Source organism: Hypomesus transpacificus, chromosome 11 (assembly GCF_021917145.1).
Source record: "Hypomesus transpacificus isolate Combined female chromosome 11, fHypTra1, whole genome shotgun sequence".
NCBI lineage: Eukaryota > Metazoa > Chordata > Actinopteri > Osmeriformes > Osmeridae > Hypomesus > Hypomesus transpacificus.
In genome coordinates this window covers 13255989-13275876 of record NC_061070.1, presented here as the reverse complement: position 1 = coordinate 13275876, position 19888 = coordinate 13255989, and the positions used below count along the sequence as shown (strand labels likewise).

At 43.0% G+C, this 19888-nt stretch overlaps 3 protein-coding genes across 4 annotated transcripts in view; 1 reads left to right on the top strand and 2 right to left on the bottom strand.

Annotated features, from left to right (window-relative positions):
- Positions 1-3356: 3356 nt before the first annotated feature.
- pwwp2b (PWWP domain containing 2B) lies at positions 3357-9989 on the bottom strand. 2 transcript variants are annotated; one of them, XM_047029972.1, is made up of 3 exons: positions 9686-9989; positions 5943-7665; positions 3357-5134 (listed from the first exon to the last, which is right to left on the bottom strand). In XM_047029972.1, exons 1-2 carry the CDS (start codon positions 9823-9825, stop codon positions 5943-5945), a joined length of 1863 nt encoding a protein of 620 aa, XP_046885928.1. In that variant the 5' UTR covers positions 9826-9989; the 3' UTR covers positions 3357-5134. The 2 variants fall into 2 exon arrangements, with proteins under 2 accessions (XP_046885928.1, XP_046885927.1); XM_047029971.1 differs by having other exon boundaries at positions 5947-7665.
- A 734-nt stretch (positions 9990-10723) lies between these two features.
- LOC124474047 (leucine-rich repeat-containing protein 27-like) lies at positions 10724-15979 on the bottom strand. The gene is made up of 11 exons (XM_047029900.1): positions 15870-15979; positions 15159-15471; positions 14922-15052; positions 14768-14826; positions 14418-14570; positions 13347-13584; positions 12861-13001; positions 12309-12414; positions 11562-11683; positions 11023-11149; positions 10724-10884 (listed from the first exon to the last, which is right to left on the bottom strand). Exons 2-11 carry the CDS (start codon positions 15363-15365, stop codon positions 10789-10791), a joined length of 1380 nt encoding a protein of 459 aa, XP_046885856.1. The 5' UTR covers positions 15366-15471; positions 15870-15979; the 3' UTR covers positions 10724-10788.
- Positions 15980-16481: 502 nt separating this feature from the next.
- Positions 16482-19888, top strand: part of LOC124473885 (serine/threonine-protein kinase 32C) — a 42913-nt gene continuing 39506 nt past the window's right edge. Inside the window, exon 1 of the mRNA XM_047029602.1 lies at positions 16482-17031. Within this exon, the coding sequence (XP_046885558.1) occupies positions 16950-17031 (82 nt within the window). The 5' untranslated portion in view covers positions 16482-16949. The remainder of the gene's footprint in view (positions 17032-19888) is intronic.

Sequence of the window (19888 nt, the reverse complement as noted above, 5' to 3'; positions counted from 1 at the left end):
AAGAATGCCCATCCCCCAGAGTGAGGAGAGAAGACAAGCTGGCAGTGGTGGGGGCAGGGCGACTCTACCTCCCTCCCTCTGTCTCTGCATCTCACTGGCAGATGCTGGGGGAGGCCTGCCTGCCTGCCTGGGGCTGTGGCATGCTGACTGCTGAGATAGGGGACATGGAAGGCAACCCCTACCCAGGATTGGAACTCAGGCCCAGGAGTAGAGCAGATCTGGGTCCATCTCTTGGATCCCCTTCTGGAAGATGGTGTCTTCACTTACACTGCCATAAACTGTGTGGACTTGACTGACCCAATGTGCCTAGATTAAAGATGGCCTTGTCTGTGAAACCTGCCTGTCTACTCAGTCTGTCTGCTTATGTTAATATTTGAGCAGTCTAAGCAGAGCTGTGTCAGTGTGTGTGTGTGTGTGTGTGAGGGGGACATTGTAAGGCACAGCAGCTGACATGAATGTGATGCACAAACACACACCAAGGGGGTCTCTGGCCCATAGATACTTCCTGTCATCAAGCCCACAGAGCATGTTTACTGAAGGTCACATGACCCTCCCTGAAGGTGAGGTGTTGGCATTTGGGGCCGAGGACAGGGACGCCTGAATTTCTCAGACAATCACAGCTGGTCTTCCTATGATGACATTTCGACAATGTGGGAAATGCAGTAAAACAGCAGCTTAAGCAACAACACACACAGTGAGAGTTTACAAATGGCTAAAATGTGTGACACATTTGATGAGGGTCAATGGTGAAATCATTTCTTTCAAATGTTAAGCAGTTCTCAAGCAAAGCTGGCACATTTTCAGACTGCATAAAGTAAAATCCATAGTCATGAATCATTCCAGTTATTGGCCCAAAACTGCCTAACTCCTGAGAATTTAAATAAGAGGAATTTAAATCCCTAAATCAATTATTTCATTTAAACCCTGAATCAATATTGAATAGGTAAAAACAGACCAGCAAACTTAACCCATCAATACAAACCACAAAAGCAAGGACTGAAGCTTCAAGGACAAAGAAAGGGACACAGCACAGATCTGCTCCTGGCCCTGGGCATGCAGATCAGTAATAGTCTGTGTAGCTAGATATTTTCTCTGGTAACTGCCGTACTTGGAACAGGTGGGACTGCTGAGAAAAATTCAGAGAAGCAGAAGGTATAGCCTTCCAGAATACTCAGAACGACTTCATAACATACAGCTTGAAAACGGTATTACAGTAGGATTAAAAAGTAGACTGGTTTCCAGAAGATGCACTGTTTTTAAACATACACATTGTAAACTCTAGTGCGATCCAGTGTTGTAATCATATATCTTCCTAAACAAAGCCCCTAGACAGACAGATACTCATATAGACAACCATTAATAGAAGATTATTCGTTGACAATAGACCACCCAACATGGATGCAACGTTTTTGAAACAAGAGATTAGAAGGGTGTTGTGGCAGGTTTTGTTCCCAGCATTAGTACAGAAGGCAGGCAGTCTTGTTTGCTCCAGCAACTCCTCCGGTGCTCACAGGCCAGGCTTCATCCCAAGTTAATTATGGCCACAGCTTGCTAGGAGGCATATCATTAGCAGTAATTGCACACAGCATCCTACCGCCATGTGCCTCCCTTTTTGTCCCAGTTTTACGTAGCACTGATCCATGAAGAACAGTGCTTCTCTGCAAGCTGCAAATGAATACAGAGTTTACGGCAGACCGTAATTTTGGCAGTGTGTGGGTGTGTGTACGCGTGCTTTGTGTGTCATGAAGTGATCCCCGAAGTGCATGTGAGACCTGTGTGCTTTGTGCGTGCATCTGTGTGACTTAAGGAAGCGTGGACATGTAAAGCCCATTTGGATGAGTGGCTAAACTCAATTTCAGGAAGCATGGGGATTAACATGAACCAGATAGTGTTTGTTGTGTGTAGGCCTGTGTGTTTTTATATCAACAGTGGGACGTTTGTTCCTTTACTCCAGGGAAGCAGGTCGGGACATGCAGACAGGGGTTTTTGATTTAACGACCCAGATGTAATTGGGCTATTTCCTCTTCCCTTTGGCTGGAGAACCACAAGAGGTGCTGCCCTTGTGTTAACCCATTAGTAACTGCACCTGCAGACAAATAATGAGATCACCATTAAAAGCTGCCCTTCTACAATCGTTTCCCCCACAACTGTATGGTTTATGTATAATAACGAGACAATTCTATTCAAGATGTCATGAAAAACAAGACGCTGAGTGGGGCTGTGCCAGTGTTTGTTTACTGTGATGTGTCTTGCAGAGAGGGTCACAGCCCTACATGTTGACCTGGCTTAAGTGGAGGTTGCCTCTTGTGTGACAAAGCATTACCCATTGGTCATTAGTTCTGCCACCCTCCTGTAGGTATCCTAGATACAACGTTCCTTTTGTTTGAGACGTTACAGTACTCTATGTGCATGTGTGCACTTTCCCCTCTGTTTCAAACCCCCATAGCTGGGTTTTGAAAATGCTGCATACCTGCATTCCTTTCACTCACCTACATGCACAGAGGGGGTGGTTGTTAGGCAACAACCACTGCATGAGCTACATCTCTGGCCATGCTGGTCAGCATTTCACTTACAGGAACAGCATGAAAAGAGCCTACAGATGGCTGCATTTGCCATGGTGGTCAAAACAGATTTCGGCATAAGAACTTTCCTCTGAAGCGAAACGACTCAACAGCCCATGGTCTCAAGATATCTTCCTCTGGTAATGATCCAACATATTTAGACACTTTTAGAGCCAAAGGAAACAGTTTGGAATGAGAACTTTGAAAAATCTCAGTCCAGAGACCACGACAAGGGGGTAGGGGAGGATCAACCTGGGGCTGACGCACATTGTAAGATGATCTGATCGGGACATGGACCCAGCCTTGCCTTGAGGATGTGCTGCCCCCCAGGTTATGTAAGAAAGATATTCATAGGCTACTATATCTGACACATAGCTCATAAATTAACATGTTAAATGTACGGAACTCAACAACAGCAAAGAGCAAGCTCTATTATCGGGTTAGTGGGAGGTTAGTGTCTATTACGTAGGGCAGATCACAGAAAACTGAACATCATTTGATAAGAAAAATGCTAATTCAAGTGCAAGAGCCCCCCTCACCCCTACTCTTGTTGCACAACATTGTGAAACAAGAGCATGCAGACTAAGTAATGAGAGGGCTGCTATCATGTGATTGAGGTGAAAGTAAAGGACAAGTCGTTATTAGAGCTCTAACACAATGGACAGTATGATACAGGCTGAGAGGGGGAACATAACTTCCTCTTGCATGCATACATACCTCTGTTCAACGTACGATTAACAGTTTTTCCCATCCGGATTATTATCTAGAATAAAACGGCAGGCAGCAACACAGACAATGCTTGTATATTTTATTTTATGTACAGTACACAAAAAAAAAAAAAAAAAGCCATTAACATTGACCAACATGGACAACAATAGCAGACAGTCGGTTTGCTCATCCATGGGAGTTATTCTCTCATATGGAACCTAGCAACAAAAAGGGTCTCTCTCATTTCATAAGTCCTCCTGAAGTTTAAAGCACAAATCAGGGGGCAAACACAGACGGAAGAGGATTTATGATTGGTTTCGTAGCCATAAAAACCTTGGATTGGTGTAAGCAATATGGAAAACACAGCCATTTTATGTTTACACCAATCTGACGCTTTTAATTGAATCCATGCGAGTGAGTGAGGACGTTCATTTCAGGGGAGGGGTACAGAATGGCAACAGAGACTTGAATGTGTGCAATCTGCAGTGTGCTAAAGGCTACCAATGGTTTTCCTCGGCGCAGTCCAACCCCCTCCCAACAGCACTTCTTTCAACCCAAAGGTCACTAAAGGTCAATCCTGAAGATTTTGTCTCTACTGCTAGCTCTGTAACAGCAGTCTGCAACCTGTAGCCACGGTGGCAAATCACAAAGCAGTCTACCCCCATCTCCGCCATCTGCACACTCAGCAGCTGAATTCACAGTATTCTTACAGCATTTCAGTTATTATAAAGCTTTAATTGAGAGAATGCATGGGGGATGTAATTATTTGTCCATTTAATTTGATCCAGTGGACAGTGGACTGTAGTGTGTGAGGGTGGACTGAGATAACATACATACAAAGACACACCCAAATCAAATATGAGAATACAGTGCACACAACCACCCCTGAAAGGTTCTCCACCATCCCCAAATAAGGGAAAAAAAATTATATAAGATATTTTATCTCCAAAGGCCATGGATAGTCAACCATGAGACATACAAACTCTTCCACTGCCTATCAGTGCTGTATCTCCAGTTAGTGTTTGAACAAGTGAGCTTACAGCAGGCCACCAAGGTACAGATAAAGTGCATTTTCTTAACATGACACATTAAATAAAGATAAGTAGAAAATAACTCGGAGAGCAGCGGGAGGGGGGATTTTTCTCCAACCCACTAGTCTTCTAACTAAACCTGAAATGAAATGGAAGAGAGAAAAACATGCATGGAGGACAGAGGTCAGTAATAAATACATCAACATATCCGTCTAGGGACACCTGAAGGCTATGAGGATTGAAACACGTGATAGTAGAAGAGCTGGAATGTACTGTACTCAGACAGTACCATCATTTAATGGAACAGTTTCACATTTTCAGATCTAGAATAAGACTTTATCATCAGTAGAGCCACTTACTGGTTGGTTCACTGAAGGGGAGGAACTTCTGATGAAAATGGGAGTGGGACAAAAAGTCCTTTACTTGGGCAATTTGATCAGTGTCACCACTAACTGGTAAAGAGGACCCTCCGCAAGAGCAGCTGAGTAGATATTTTTGCAGGATTGTGGAGAGGTGGACTTAAATCATAATGAATAATAAATTGTCACGGATAATAAATACATTCGGGTTTTTGTAGTGTTTCTATTTAGATCTATTGTCATATGATTAAATCTAAAACAAAAAGAGAAATTGTTCTGAATAGTTCATAAGATGCCTCAAACTGTCCTTCTTGCTCCCTTATCTAGGCCAACGCTATACCTTGGCCGCCATTTCCCTCCAGCCATGTGTGTAAAATGATGTATAAATAGTGACCGTGGCAACAATTCGTAGGCTCTTTTGGGCTGGACAAAGAGTTCAGGAAAACCTCTGAGACCGTTTTTCAGCCCTTAGCTCCTACAGAGAAAAGAGAGAGAAAGTAAAGTAAGTCATGAAAGTGAGTGTAAAGGTTGAAATGTTTCTTGTGAAAAGGAACACGGACCATACACTGATTCATTTTATATAAAGAACATGAATTCAAAATATAGAACTTTTTTTTCTCCAGTAGTTATCTTAACTTTGAGAAGTTACACTTGAGTGGAAATTCATTTTAGCCATGAGTGTGTGAACCTCCAGGCAGCATGATGGAAAAAGCTTTTTCCATCATAAGCGCTGGAAAAATAACACCAACCATAGGCTATTCTCAAATCTCAACAGTCTGAGCTCAATTGAACCCAGACTAGGTGTAGTCTACCTTCTTATAGCTGGACCGTAAGAAGATTCAACAGAGTGTGGGACAGGCCTGTCTGTCTCATATCAATTAGACAATATTTAACCTCAGTGTTTGTTAAAGACCTGTTGCTAGGCAACATATAGGCTAGCCTGCAGCCTAGTCTACACTCTCAAATAAAGGAAATCAGTATTGTGCTTGGGGTATCCTATCTAAATACCTACATACAGTACTGGCATTAGACATAATGTTCAACAGTAGAAGTGGGGCTAATCTGATCTGGTCATCGGGTATTTGATTGTGTTGTTGAACATTACCCAACAACATTTACTATAGAATCTACAATATAATTCAGAAACTGAGAAACTTTTTTTTGTAGTCAAATTTCCTACACAACATAAAAAGACATTTAGTCAAAGCAAATGTGAAGTTCTATTTAAACTTGTGAAACATTTTCTACAGGCAGGGCTGGTCAGTGTAGTGTGGTGGACTCACCTACGTTTCGCAGTGGGCCAGTAGAGAGGTGATCTCAGGGCTCATGTGGCCCACAGCCTTGGCAGCTTCCAGGATGGCTCGCCGGTACATCCCTTTCTTCTTGCGGTTGAAGCGCGACCTGAAAAACTCCCTGAAGGGCGAAAGTTTGGCCACAGACAGCTGGGAGGTGGTGGGTGAGCCAAACCAGGCGACCTTCGCTTCAGGCCACTGGGCCTCACAGCTGGCCGTCTCCTCCCTGCGACTGCCGCTGATGCTAAGAACCCTGGCTGGCCACCAGGGGAACCCGTGGATCTTCCCCCACACGATGTCGCCCACCGCGACCGCGTGGCCCTCCTCCGTTACACACTTGGTCATGCTGCGCGTGTGCAGGCGCACGGTAAGAGGCGGCACAGTCTTGCTGTCGGCTCGCGCCGAGGACGGCGCGGCGGACGAGGAGGACACCGAGATGTCTTCGCCGGGCGCGAGGTCGCACAGCTCGGGGGAGGTGCCATCCGAGCTGACGGATTTGGATTCGTCCAAGCTGTCGCTGCTGCACACCGATAGGCTGGAGGAGTCGGCCTTGCGCTTGCGGAAGTTGATGAGAAGGGTGAGGTCACTGTGGCCACGGTCAGCCTCCTCCCCTGAGCTCCCTGACCACAACTCCACTGAGTTCTTCTCCTCAGAATCCTGAGAGTGGGGCGGGCAAGGTTCCTGTACCTGGGGGCTCTTTCTCGGTGGCGCACCGACTAGCTCAGCCTCGTACACCATCAGGCTGTGCTCTCCGTCCACCCGTGGCCGCAGGAGGATCTTAGGGGACGGGAGGTCCTGGCCCACGGTGGTAAAAGGTCTGGTGAGCTTTAGTTTGGGAATGGAGACGGTCAGACCTGTTCTTGTGGCATCTAAGATGTGCTGCTGCTCCTTGGTGGGTTCTGACAAGGACTTGCAGCTCTCTCCCAGGCCATTGTGTAGCAGTTGCTTGGGACAAAACGGCTTGACCGAGCCATGAACCCGTGACGGGATCTTCATGACTTTTCCCTTGCCCTGCGGAGTGCTGTAGGAAATCTTTATGACAGGGCTGTGGGGGATCATGTCGCCACCAGGGAATTTCACTTCCTCCTCCCTTTTGTCCTTCCTGAGCCGCTTGCTGTCATATCCAGGGCCATTCTCTCGCCTTTTGGCCTCCTTGGCTGCATCCATGTCCTCTTTCCTGGACACCTTGGTTGGCCCATCCTTGACATCCTCGTCGCTCTGTGGCGCATTCTCTTTCCTGGAGGCTTTGGTGGTGGTCAGGCCGTCTTTGCTGTCCTCGTCACTGTTTAGTGTGTTTTTACACTTCTCACACAGCACCTGCCGGGGCCGGAGACGTATCGTGCTCATTGTCATGCGGCCTGGCTCACGCGTCCGTCTCTTCTTCCGCTTGATTGGTCGAGGCGGTGGCTGAGGTACCCATTGACCATAGCTGTGACGCACCCATATGGGATGTGGGAAGGGGGCTCCTTCAAAATAAGGAGGGTAGGGAGCCTGCCCAGCGGGCACAGGTGTGGGCAAGGGGGCAGGTAAAGGGTCAATAGATGGTTCAGGCTCTGGGAGCGTGTTTTCATCATCCTTTGGTCTAAATGAAGCCTGGCTCAGAGGCCTTGTAATGGGCCCCTCACTCAGGACCTCTGGGATTTCACAAGCAGGTTTTAGTAAAGGGTATTGTACTGGCTTGGTCATGACATCTGGTAGACAGAACAGTCCGGTTCTAGATGAAGAAAACCCACAAGAAAAATAAATGAGTGCATGCCACATCAATTCTTTGATATTACACCCAAAATAAAGTTCCTTATGGAAGGCCAAACAGAAGACCAACCACACAAAAACATTCCAGCGGATGGATCAGTCATCAGGAATGTTCTACATTCTTCAGTTTAACAGTGATTTTACAGTTGTTTTAACTGTGTACAGTAGCCTATGTCTGCCTTATCTACAGCTCTCATTCACTGCCTTGTACTTTTAAGTTTCATAAGAATGGGGGGTTGGGACGGAGAGCAAAAAGACACCAAGCAAGCCATTGTCTGTCCTGTGTTGACCAAAAACAGCTGCTTAAATGCATTTTAAACTGCACCTAGCGGTGGGAACTGCAGATTTGTTGCCTCCGAGGAGCCTTTGGCAGCAGGCAGGCAGCAGCAGCAGCAGTAACATGGCCGTGCTGCTTAAGCTCTGTCAGAGACGGCAGACAAAGAGACTACAGGATGCCCAGGAGCCCCCCTCTATCTGACTGAACAAAAACAATCTCATGAATCACTCGAGACTAGGAGTCAGAGAGCCAGGAGACTCCATTTGTTTTTCCACATCCCTGTGTGCTGTGTGCGTTCATCATCAGATCATTAATTAAGGCAAATTTGAGATGCCCAAAAGGCGTTTCCCCATGAGCCCCAATTGGCAGGCGGGCACCTTTCAATAAAAGGCTCTGCAAGACTGCGCTACCTGTGCTTAGGAGATCGACATAGGGCCTCCTTGCTAAGGCACAGAGCACAGGCCATGTAAGTAAGAGAGGGCAGTGTTCCAGCCCAGGCAGAGTACAAGAACATAGTTTTTCACCCCGACAAGACCATTTGATAAGAGGATTTGACAGTGATAGATGTTGACAAGGAACTAAATCAAAAACAATGAAGGGAAATGCTTTTCCAGGAACAAGCACTCATAATGACAATACTAGTCATCCTGAATAGAACAGCCTATTTTTACCTTTTAGTATGAGTAACTGTGTGCGGAGGGGGCTATTCCCAATACAAGATATTACACTAAAAAGTGTAAAAGAATACTAAAATGGATATCTGGAACGATTCTGATGCCTAGTCTACTCAATAACTACAAGTGACTGTACAGCCTGACCTGTATAGCCTACCCTATTACACACAATCATACACACACATACTACAGTATATAGGCCTCACACATGTACCATACAGTAAATTGGCAGGCCCTTTACACTCCTACATTGTTAAACATGGCCTATGACATGGCTACTTTTTTAAACTGACAAGAGCATTCTCTTTGTTAAGTACAAAGTAGGTAGCTTGGGTAGCCTTACTGTGAATCTAAACTCATTTTTTGTGCTCCTTCTGCATTCCAACTGAAGAATGTCTATAAATCTTTTCTGCAGTGAAATAGACACTGCATCTAGCCTATTGTTTTAAAATGTGACTTGTATAAGAGATTATATTTAGACTAAGACAAAAGGAATTACGTATATGTGATATGGCTCATCACTTCTGAAAGCATTTTAGCCAGAATCAAATGAACATATGAGCAGTTCATAGTAAAAGTATTTTGATAAATACATTGGGATAGGGTGTTACAGCAAGGCCTTACTAGCTCAACTGTAGGTAGCTGCATAGCTATCTACGTTAGCAGGCCTGAATTTGGCTAGTTAAAGTAAGCTGGCTAACAATGAGATGCATGCATGTCATATCTTTTCCATTAATTACGGATCATATGCTATGCTATGGACATGATGCTAAACTTGCCTTGACCCTCATGTTACTGACTCTAGGTAATAAGAGGACGTGGATGTGTTAGCTAGTTACTGTAAGTCAGCTGACTAGGGAGCAGGCTAGCTAGGCTAGCTAGCTTTGAAACCTTGAACTCTTTGTATGACCAGTATTGGTAGCTATCTTGTTAGCATGCTAAAATACCCTGCTAAGGTTAGCAAGTTAGCTACCAATTAGCTAATTACGTTTAAATACAAATGACAAATAATTCGAGGAAATACAACTTACTTCTTCTTGCAATCGAGTAATATTCCCGTGTAGCTCCTTTCCCGATAGGTAAGCGTCACCACTAGTGTATCGTTAACTATTTGATCGATAGTGACAGGTACCCGAGAGCCGGCCAGCAGCTCCTCGGCCACAGCCTCCATATTTTCTTGGGTGAGGTGTCCGGCTTGGCGGTGCTCGATCGCGGCTGCAGGAGCCACGATCGCGTCGGCCAAAGATCCTACTCCCTTCTACTTTCGAGCACGGGAGGCTACACCAGGGCACGAAATGACGCCATCTCCCTCACCAAGTCAATTACAACAGTTCTGCCACTAGTGACATCACAGTCAGAGGAGCAAAACCTTTTAAGATTATCCCTGTTTGATTTGAGATTATACCTTAAAGAACATTGATGGACCCCAGTTTATTTACTGTTTCATAAACGGAACACAAGGAGTCCTATCAGTGAATGATTCTCAGAATACATCTTATCCAGTCAACCTTATTGTCCCATTTGTAATAGGGTACATTACCCCATACCATCAGAATTATACCTTGAACATGTTTTTTTTTGCATTTTATGTTCATTTACAACACATTTTAAAGATCAATTTTCACATGAAAATCCAATTTAACGTGTCTTCTATTCTGTATTTCTCCCCCTGGCTTTGTGAATTTCAGTATATTTACTGTTTAACTGTGTGGTAGTGAAGACACTAAGTATTTTATAGGAATGAGCCAATGACTGAAGATCTGATAAGACTTGTGTTGTGACCAGTGTATAGGTATAAAGAAAGACATTTGTGTTAGTTGTGAGTTATTAATTGACTGCATGGAAAATACTAAATTCTCTTAATTATTAATGATAGAGGCCAAGGGCAGTTTGAGGGTATTGTATGGGAAGTGGCAGATTAAGATAATGGTAGCAGTGATAGACAGCAAAGAACAGCAGAGTGTTACAGCACCACACTGTGGACACATTACACAGTGGTCCAAAAATAGAAGATACTATATGTTTGATGAATACAATTGAGTGAGTAAACAGTATCGTAGTGTATCCGTTTTATAAAACCAACATGGAAGCAACACATTTGTTAAGGCAGCACATCAAAACTGCACTTGTCATGTCATCTTGGTGAGCTCTCCCCAGTATATGCAATGAATCTATACTCCAGGTCTTTCTCTTGTTTCCTTGCAACAAGTTCCTCCTGCAACTTCTTGGCCTATGATAGAATTAAGAGAAAGAAGACATCCACACGAAAGGGAACACCAAAGCCACACTCTTATTCCTGAGGCCAGTGTGTCTCTTTCAATCAGTGTGATGAAATGATTGACTGGTTGTGTGATGTCATGTAACAGACCTCCTCCATGTCAAGCCTGGCAGCTGCTGTCTCTTCTTCCACTGTGCCCCTGGGCCTCCTGCGTCTTTCCTGCATCATCTGAACATGAATTCGGATTCGGTGCTCCAGCTCCCGGTCTCGTGCCGCTCTAGGGTCACGGGGGTCATTTGTCCGGGAAACACCAATCACACAAGACGAGGTGTTATCTCGTGTTTCTCTTTAGTTTGTTTTTCACAGCGTGCATCTTTGTTTGTGTAACGTTACTAACCTAGAGTACAGACTCTTGACATGGTACTGTGTGACTACGTTTAAGTTTGAACACACTATACTGGAGTAAATGTATGCATTTTACTGTGCATTAACAGTGACATTCTCAAAAGGATGAGGTTATTTTACATCTTCCAACTGTAATACTCTATTCCACTAGATGTTTCCATTGAAAGATTCAGACACCCCTTAATGATTCACATGGCTTCTGTTAGTGATTGCTGTAGGTCAGTTTGAGAATAAACAACTAGCATTGCAGATTCAAAGATTTGATGGATTACACAATGCCATACCTGGTCTCCTCAGCCTCCTTCTGAGACCTCTGGTTCTGTTGTCTCTGTTGGGTGTTTCCAGGATTGACTTCAACACTGTCATGAACGAGAGAATCTGTGGCATATGGAGCTTTCTGTGAAACCTGTGACATGTAAAAGAAGCTTTAGTAAAGAAACATGTTTAAACCTTGTAATGTACCGCTAAAAAGGCTGAAAGGTTATTATGTGTCATATGAACGTCCTCAAATTCAGTGTACACACTGCATCTGTTGTACCCATGAGGTGACATTGAACCTAGTATTGTCAGGTGTACTTGAACAGTGATAACAAAACAGTGTCTGTGTATCTGTGTATGATCTGGTTTGCCTGTGTAGCCAACGTGTCTCTTATGTGTGTGCTAGCCAGTGTCCTTTGTGTGTTTACCAACTGTGGTGGGGCCTCTATAGGGCCGTCTGACTGTAGGACGACTGACTCTGCACACTGGAGATACAAGTTTCTGTTGCTAGCTAGGTCTGTGGCTGTTTCAGAGCGCGTGAGCCTCAGCTTAGTGTCTGAGCCTGACACAAGGGTTTTCAACGTCTGCTCGGAAGCAATGGAAGAAGGGATTCCTGGTTAGTCTCTCTAGTTACTCTACTACCTAAGTACATTTGTCATTATTTCACAAGAAAAAAATACCCTTTCTAAACTGTACTATGCTGCCTTCTCGTGGTTAAAAAGGGAACTTTGGAATCTAAACAAAAGAATGGGTTCCACATTCTGCAAGCCTACCTCTTCTTTTCTTTGTCTCTCAAGCCTTGCCTGCTTGTGCTCCAAGATTTTCCTTTCCTGCATCGTTTTTGCGTGAGTGCGCCATTCCCGCAGGAGCTCTTGGTCTCTGAGGAGAAAATAAAGAGTGTGTCTGTGTGTAGGGGGATGGGGGGAGCACAGTGTAAAATCAAGTTGCCTATGAATACTGATCTTCAGTGAGTTGTAACTCATTTAGGTTAGGGGTGGGTAGGAGTTGGGGTAGCACAAGCTAAACTACATGCTTCATCATTTATTTACATACCCCTTATTGGCATTGGCTATGCGTTTTACAGACATGTACATGATAAATTGATCCCTCACTTTCTGGCACTTAATCATTTGCCAATTTGACACAATACACCCCTGCTTTCTGAAACTGCACTGTAAGAGAATATTCTCTCTAACCTTCGGAATTGTACCTATTCCCTTCCTAACTAGTAATGTATGTGACTCAACGATCACAACCACCTATAGGCTGTATTCTGGTGCACTACAGGACTGGGCTTTGGAGAAACTGGCAATAAAAAAACTTACTTCCTCCTCTGTTCTAAAATGGCTTGTTTCTCTTTAAGCTCTTTCATTGCAGCCAGTCTTCTCTCCTCTGACCTCTTCCAGTACTGCGTGTCAAATGGAGGGTGCTCGGGAAATATGCCCGCTTTGGTAATATCTTTGTTTCTGACAAATAAATTGAAAGAAATGTTTGTATTTGCAGCTCTCAGAAGAACAGATTGCCTAGCAGATTGCCTGTGGGACTTCACACAACGAAGGACAGTATACAGTCCTGTTGTATAACTAGAGACAGCAGCACCAAGGTTCTTCCAGGGACCATAAGAATGTGCAATTCATGTACTTGAATCAAGGACACAGAATACTATGTAAAATGGTACAGGAGTAGTACCCCCTCTTACCTGGAGATATGAGAGTACAAGGATAAAGGGATCAGGACTTTAAATGTACTGCAAATTAGATGGTCTCTTTGATTCCTGCAAAGGACACAAAGCACAAATCTGGTTCACTCACCTTTTGACAACAGGCAGAGGGTATGTCTTGTGACCTTTCTCTCCCTCTGCTGCCCTGGGCACACATGCCAGGGGTGGTGCTGCTGCCCCATAGTCAGACTCAGCCCTGTCCATCTGGATCATCTTCTGTTTGAGTTCCTTGAACCGGCGCATCTCATCCTCATTCACCACCTCCTCACACAGGTCCAGACTGGACTTGACAAGTTCTGCCAACTGCAGCTTCTCCACAGGAGGCATGTCTGGCGCCCAAGCATAAATAGGAAGTTAGCATTAAAATGGTTGTGACAGCAATATTAGGCCTGTGTATTTTCTTCTCCTCTCTGTGTAGAAGTGAACCAGTTCTGATTTCATTGGTAAACCAAAGGAGAATTTACAGAATGTGTAAGGATAAAATATAAATATGTTAAACGCCAAAGTTTGAAGACAGTACAATATAGAATATGTATCTTGCTATTAAATGACATATGCATTAAACACGTATGTCAGTATGATCAAGAAATTAAAGGTGTTATCATTTCTAATTAGATTTAGATGTCTGAATTATGACATTTAAATGAGCTCATACTGTCCCTGTGATGGCAACATGATATTCTTTGCGATAGTATTATCTTTTCTTTGGGAAAATGAGTCTGGCTCCCCCTTTAATAACATTCCACACAAAGAGATAAATAGATAGGCAGAGTCTTTGTTCAGGGTGCAGGTTTGGCTGCGTTTCTGCTGGGGGGCTGAGTTGGGCTGGTCAGGATGATTAGTTACAGACAGTGTTTGATGACAGAGAGCACCCGCTATAGGCCCACGGATTATCGATCATTTTCATCTGGATAACATTTTTACAGAGTAGATCTGCACAAAAAATTGTCAGCCCTGCTGCACACGTCGTCTCCAAGGGAACAGAAGTCACACCACTGAAGTGGAACCAGGGCAAGAAGCTATTTTTGTGACCAGTCTTCTTTTCTTATGCAAAAGAACAGATGGCTGGGATGTGTTCGAAGAGGGCATACACATACATACACATACTTATTGGTTTACATTGTTCAAGTTCAGGCCAAATCTATACTATTTTTTTGTTCACCTGGAAGAGGGTTCCGCACACTGACTGGTCTTACAACCATGGCACCCCTTAGAAACTGAAGGATGCACTGAAGTCCCTGCTCCACAATCTCTTGAGGTGGGAAAACAATGGGGCAATGCCTCAGACTCAGGGCCCTGAGAGTGATTACAGTACCTGAAAAACACACCCCAAATGTATTTGGAGACATTTAACACTAGTGGAAAAAATCCTTTGAGGCACAACATTTATTTTTTAAAGGATATGGATTCTAAACTCCCCCTAAGGACAGAGCTGGAATGTTGTGTGGTTGTCTAAATTCAAGTTTAGTGGAAATCACCAGCTGGTCATCGGGTGACTGATGGTTTACTCACCCAATTCTAATGGTAGCTCCTTGATTGGATTTCCCTCCAACAGCAATGTTTTCAGAGACCTGAATGAAACAAGATGAAAATATATGGGAGTTACATAAAATAGAACTAGAACCTCAATGTTTAGGCATTATGTCTTTACATACAGAATACCTACCTATGGAGACCAATTTCCGCAGGAAGTGCCGTGATTTGGTTATTTCTGAGGTCTAACCACACCAAATTTGACAAACAGGTGAACAGAGAATCCGGAAGACTGGATATTTGGTTACCTTCGAGATACAAATTCTTTAGAGAATATGTTAGCAGTTAGATATGACAACACTGTATGAATCAAATCATAATATGAGGAGTTGACCCTAAGCATATACCATTGATTAGTAGGTTTGTTTACCTTTAACATATGGGTCTTCAAAATGCTATCCTCAATATCTTTTAATTTTCTTCTACTTAGATATAGTGTGTCAGAAGTCACATATTCAGTTATCTGCATAGGATCAACATTCTCAGGTGGGATGTGACCGGTCTGTTGTCTGACAGAATTATCACCACAGTCAATGCTTAGATGGAGATCAGGTATTCCCTCCTCTAAGTAAGACATGGCCGCGAGTTTGCTTTGTTTTGTTGTTTCTTGTGGTCAGAGTAGAATTTCCCAGTTCATCATCTAAGAAGCATCTTTTTGGTCAGATTCTTGGTGTCGATGAAGCCTAGAAATAAACAAACACATGTCCATATTCAACATAAATATCTATATATTTGTTTTCAATCAGGACAACAATGTTATCTAAGATCTTGCACAACAAGCCTGCCACTGTAGGCTTCATCTTGCCATAAAGTTTACCTCCACGTCTAAATGTAACGCTACGCAAACGTCATGGCTGTAGTAGCAACTGCTACTGTAATTTACCAGACCGTATTCTAATCTAGCTAGCCTAGCTTGCTAGACAGAACAGTTTTTATCATTAGTCAACAATTTGTCTATAATTAGACAGTGCTGCAGTGCTAGCTGAATAAATAACAGGCTACATCCTTAACTAGCTAGTTAGCTAGCAACAAGCCACAGTAACTTTCAAATGTTGCACCTTAAAAAAAAAGAAACGCTCACGTTTAGATTATAATTTAGTACCAAGCAAGAATCAAACATCGTAAAATACACAAATTCCCATAACATACTATCTAGCTATACCTGTCTTAGTTATGATCACATGTAACCATAACAACCAAAGCCTGGCTGCAACAACAAGAACAGCAATACCGGTAGAGCTAGAGTCAAACTACAAACGGTGAGAACAAGTGCATTTTAATGACACAGCCATTTAATTAATTGAATATATATGTATTATATTTTAATAAATATACTCTCCCACACAAACTCAATTAAATCAAGTTGCACGATGCCTATATGCTTAGAGATAATTATATTTCATAAAAGTGTTTTCCCACTGTACGCCGTCACATTGGTTGAATGTTATTCATGGGGTTGAGCAGCGTTTTACTTAAACAACTATTGATATAATAAACTTTACATTAAATTGTAATCTCCTTGAAAATGTGCGCACAACATCCTTAGGCATCCCACTAATAATGAATACGACTGTGCACGCACCAAATCCATGTCACCTATAAACGCATGGTGTCGGGGAGATAAAGTGTTAACCATTTTTTCAATGAGGCGCCACCCATCTCATAATTAAATCCGTAACTGTCTGATTTCAGTGAGAGGTAGCCTAGCCTATACAGCTCAACCGTTCTGGAACTGTGTCTACTAGCTTCCCCTGTTTGACACCTTCATAGGCTATTATCGGTCTTCTCGGAGGCTCTTTCTTAAAATGCATGACAGAGGGGGCTACGTCGACAAAAAGTGTCACACTGTCACACTCACTGCTCACAGAACATAAGTCAGTTCAGGACGGAGGAGAGAGAGCAAAAGAACGGGGTTGCTTGTGATCTGTACTGTAGCTACTCCGACACAAGCAAGTGAACGGTATTTTGCTCATTAGATCCGATTGCAGACCTCTAACCTACTCGTCTTCCTGGTTTATAGAGGCTAAAGTCGCGGTGCGCACATGCGAGAAAAAAACTGACAAACATTAACAGTGGTGATTGCAATGTATTTGTCCAACGTGTCCAACACAGAGCAGTAGTTTTTCAAGAGGCGAGGAATGCTATCTGAGCTCACGCATCAATGTTTCACTGGGGCAAGTGGAAGAAGAGGATGGGCGCGAATAGTTCTTCAAAGAGACCGGTCTTCGATGAAAAGGAAGATGGTAAGCAGCTATCATACCTTATAATCTGCTAAATAAACGAAATAATTATAATATTCATTTTACAACTAAGCCTAACTTTAAGTTTATATACCACTCAAAAGTCCAACGTGAATCCAGGAAGTTACAATGTAACAGCAACGGAACGGCCATAAGTCTCAGGGATGATGTTATGCACATTTCTCATGAACAATGTCATTAGTTTTGTGTAACAAAACGAGCTGTATTTTTGAAGCCATAAGTTGTTTACTACCAAGTAGAAGAAAGCTATAGTCTAAGTCGGGGGTGTGGCATCAAACTTGAAGTGATTATGTTCTAATAACACAAAATATCGCATCCCTTTTATTATTAAGGATTGAAGATGACAAGACAAGATATTCTAGCTGTAGTCGCTGCTTTAAAAAACAAATTCCTGCCGTTAATTGAATAATTACGAGAAGATTAATAACAAGCGTAAAAAGGAATATTAATTTATGGATGGTTGTCAATGCATGAATAAGCCCTGTCCCTTGGAATTGTACCAAAGATGCTTAGAATGTCTGTTCGCCAAAATTCCAATGTTACCAAGGAATTATCTCAAATGATGGATGAGCCTACTAAGACACAAGAAGAGTCAAAGTAAATGAGGTCAGTCCACTGCAGAGTTATATGGTCATATGATTGAGATGGATTGCATGTGTGTGTGTGTGTGTGTGTGTGTGTGTGTGTGTGTGTGTGTGTGTGTGTGTGTGTGTGTGTGTGTGTGTGTGTGTGTAATTACAAGACTGACCTATTTACAGGCTGCAGGCAACATTCATGTTGTGTGTCTTGTACTTCTCTGCATCAGACTAAGGCAAGGGAAATTTATTTTGCAAGTCAGGGAACACAGACTGCCTTTGTTATGTAATATTCTTAAAAGAAAAGGTCCTTGTTTTTGTCAAACAAAAAAATGAGAGTGTTAGAGATAAAGTGAGAGGTTCAGTTTCTCTCCTTTTTTAAATACTTCACTTTTGATGAATGGAGAAGCTTGAGGATCAAGGCAGTCCTGGCTAGTTTCCCTCTACTAATGTTCAGTGGGGAGATTGAGCCTTCTTCATAGCAGAGATCTTCTTCATAACACTCTTATGTCGACGTTATAAGGCTTTAGAGCCACTTGTTCACCATCCTACTATCTCACATGAACCTCCTATCACTCTGATTACTCCCTGCTTTCACTCCATCTCCCGCAGTTCACTTGCGTTATCCCCATCATCCCCATCATCAACAACAATTATAGGTTGATGAACAGGAGATGCCATCCGTTTGCTGTGGTAGAAGAGAGAGGTTGATTATATTTCTCTCACAATGTTATTAACATTCTCCTCAGGGCACAGTTCCCTCCTGTAGCCTACATGGTAGAAATAGAAAAACAAGACGTGCCAGTTAAATTAAGGAAAGACTCTTTCAGCATACATACAATGTACAACACATTTCAAATACTTTTAATAGTCACAATGTAATCTACCAAGTGCCATTATATCATTTCCCCATAGCTGAAATGGGAAAAGCAACCCTTCCTCATGGAAGTGAGGGAGTTTCATACAGAAGATTCTGGATCTCCTTGGGTTTTTAAAAACAGCAAACAGCATATGGCCTTCATTAAGCAGAACATTTTAACAATGCTAATCTTGATGGTTGCTAACATGAAATTCTCCCGTTGATAACCAAGCCAGACTGCCGGACAGCTATACAGGCTGACTGTTTGATTAGCAGGGGACTAAGAAGTCTATTAAATTGATTGGGGCATCTCTCTTTCCTGCACCTGTCTTGATTGCCATTTTGTCAGATATACTCAAAGGATCATGGCTTGTCAGTCTTGTGACTGTCAGTCCCACTGCTCAACACTTTCCTGTCATTTTACAAAGGTCATGTAAACTGGATCTGACTGATCTGTTGAAGTATGAGCCAAGCATCAACACGAAAGAGTGCTTTGAGAGAACTCATCTAAACGTGAAATGAAATAAAGCTGTTTTAAAATAAGATCTTTGAAACGTAAGATTAGTGCAATATCATTTGGAGATCCATTTGAGGATATGTACCCACAAGGCATGCACTCTAGTCTGCTTCCTTTCTCCCTCATGGACTACACAAAGAATGTTATGTGCACTGACATTGTGTGTTTCTTACTGGTGCGACAGAGAGAGAGAGCTTGCAAATGTCTTTTAGTGAGTGTGTGTTTTTCATAAGAAAATGAAGTACAGATTTGTGGTGGAGGGATAAAGATAGACAGGGAGAGCAAGATGGCTCATTACTTGCACTGAATACAGAGTCCCTTTTTTCTTTCATCTCTAGCATTAGGCTTGTCTCTCAATTCATCTCTTTCCCTTGCTCCCTCAATTCAACTAAGATCTGGGCCTGCAGCTGTTAGCCTCTCAGGCATAATTGCACTTAAAACCAATCCAATATGTTGCTGAAATCTACTAGTTGTATTGCTGCATTGTCTGACCATTGATACAGTATAAGGATGTGAATCTAGAGTAGGAGAATTACACAGAATGTTCTAGCACAGTAGTGTACTGTACGTCGTGTACGCACAGAACATAGACAGACAGTACATTCTAAGATGACTTCCAGTATGCTACTATCTGAGCCTGCCTTGTACTTGCTGCAGGTAATGTGGCAGAGATAGTGCTGCTAATGTCAGAGTGAAGGTGTCTACAAAGAGATCAGCTCAGCTGGGTGCAGAAATAAAATAAAAACAGGGAAGAGAAAGGTCACTCAATGTGTGTGTGTATGTGTGTTTATGTTTGTCAGTGTGTGCGAGTGTGTTCACACCCTGAGATTGCAATTGATGTGGACTCAGTGGGATGGACTAGAACCTGTCATAAAGTCAGTGTGTATT

Excerpts from the sequence above, each read along its gene's own strand:
- pwwp2b (XM_047029971.1), bottom strand. The coding sequence starts at position 9,825 with ATGGAGGCTGTGGCCGAGGAGCTGCTGGCCGGCTCTCGGGTACCTGTC. Across the intron at positions 7,666-9,685 it reads TTACTCGATTGCAAGAAGAA|AACCGGACTGTTCTGTCTAC; the intron begins GTAAGTTGTATT and ends TTCTTCATCTAG.
- LOC124474047 (XM_047029900.1), bottom strand. The coding sequence starts at position 15,365 with ATGTCTTACTTAGAGGAGGGAATACCTGATCTCCATCTAAGCATTGAC. Across the intron at positions 15,053-15,158 it reads TGAAGACCCATATGTTAAAG|AATTTGTATCTCGAAGGTAA; the intron begins GTAAACAAACCT and ends TATTCTCTAAAG. Across the intron at positions 13,585-14,417 it reads TGTGCGGAACCCTCTTCCAG|ACATGCCTCCTGTGGAGAAG; the intron begins GTGAACAAAAAA and ends CTTGGGCGCCAG.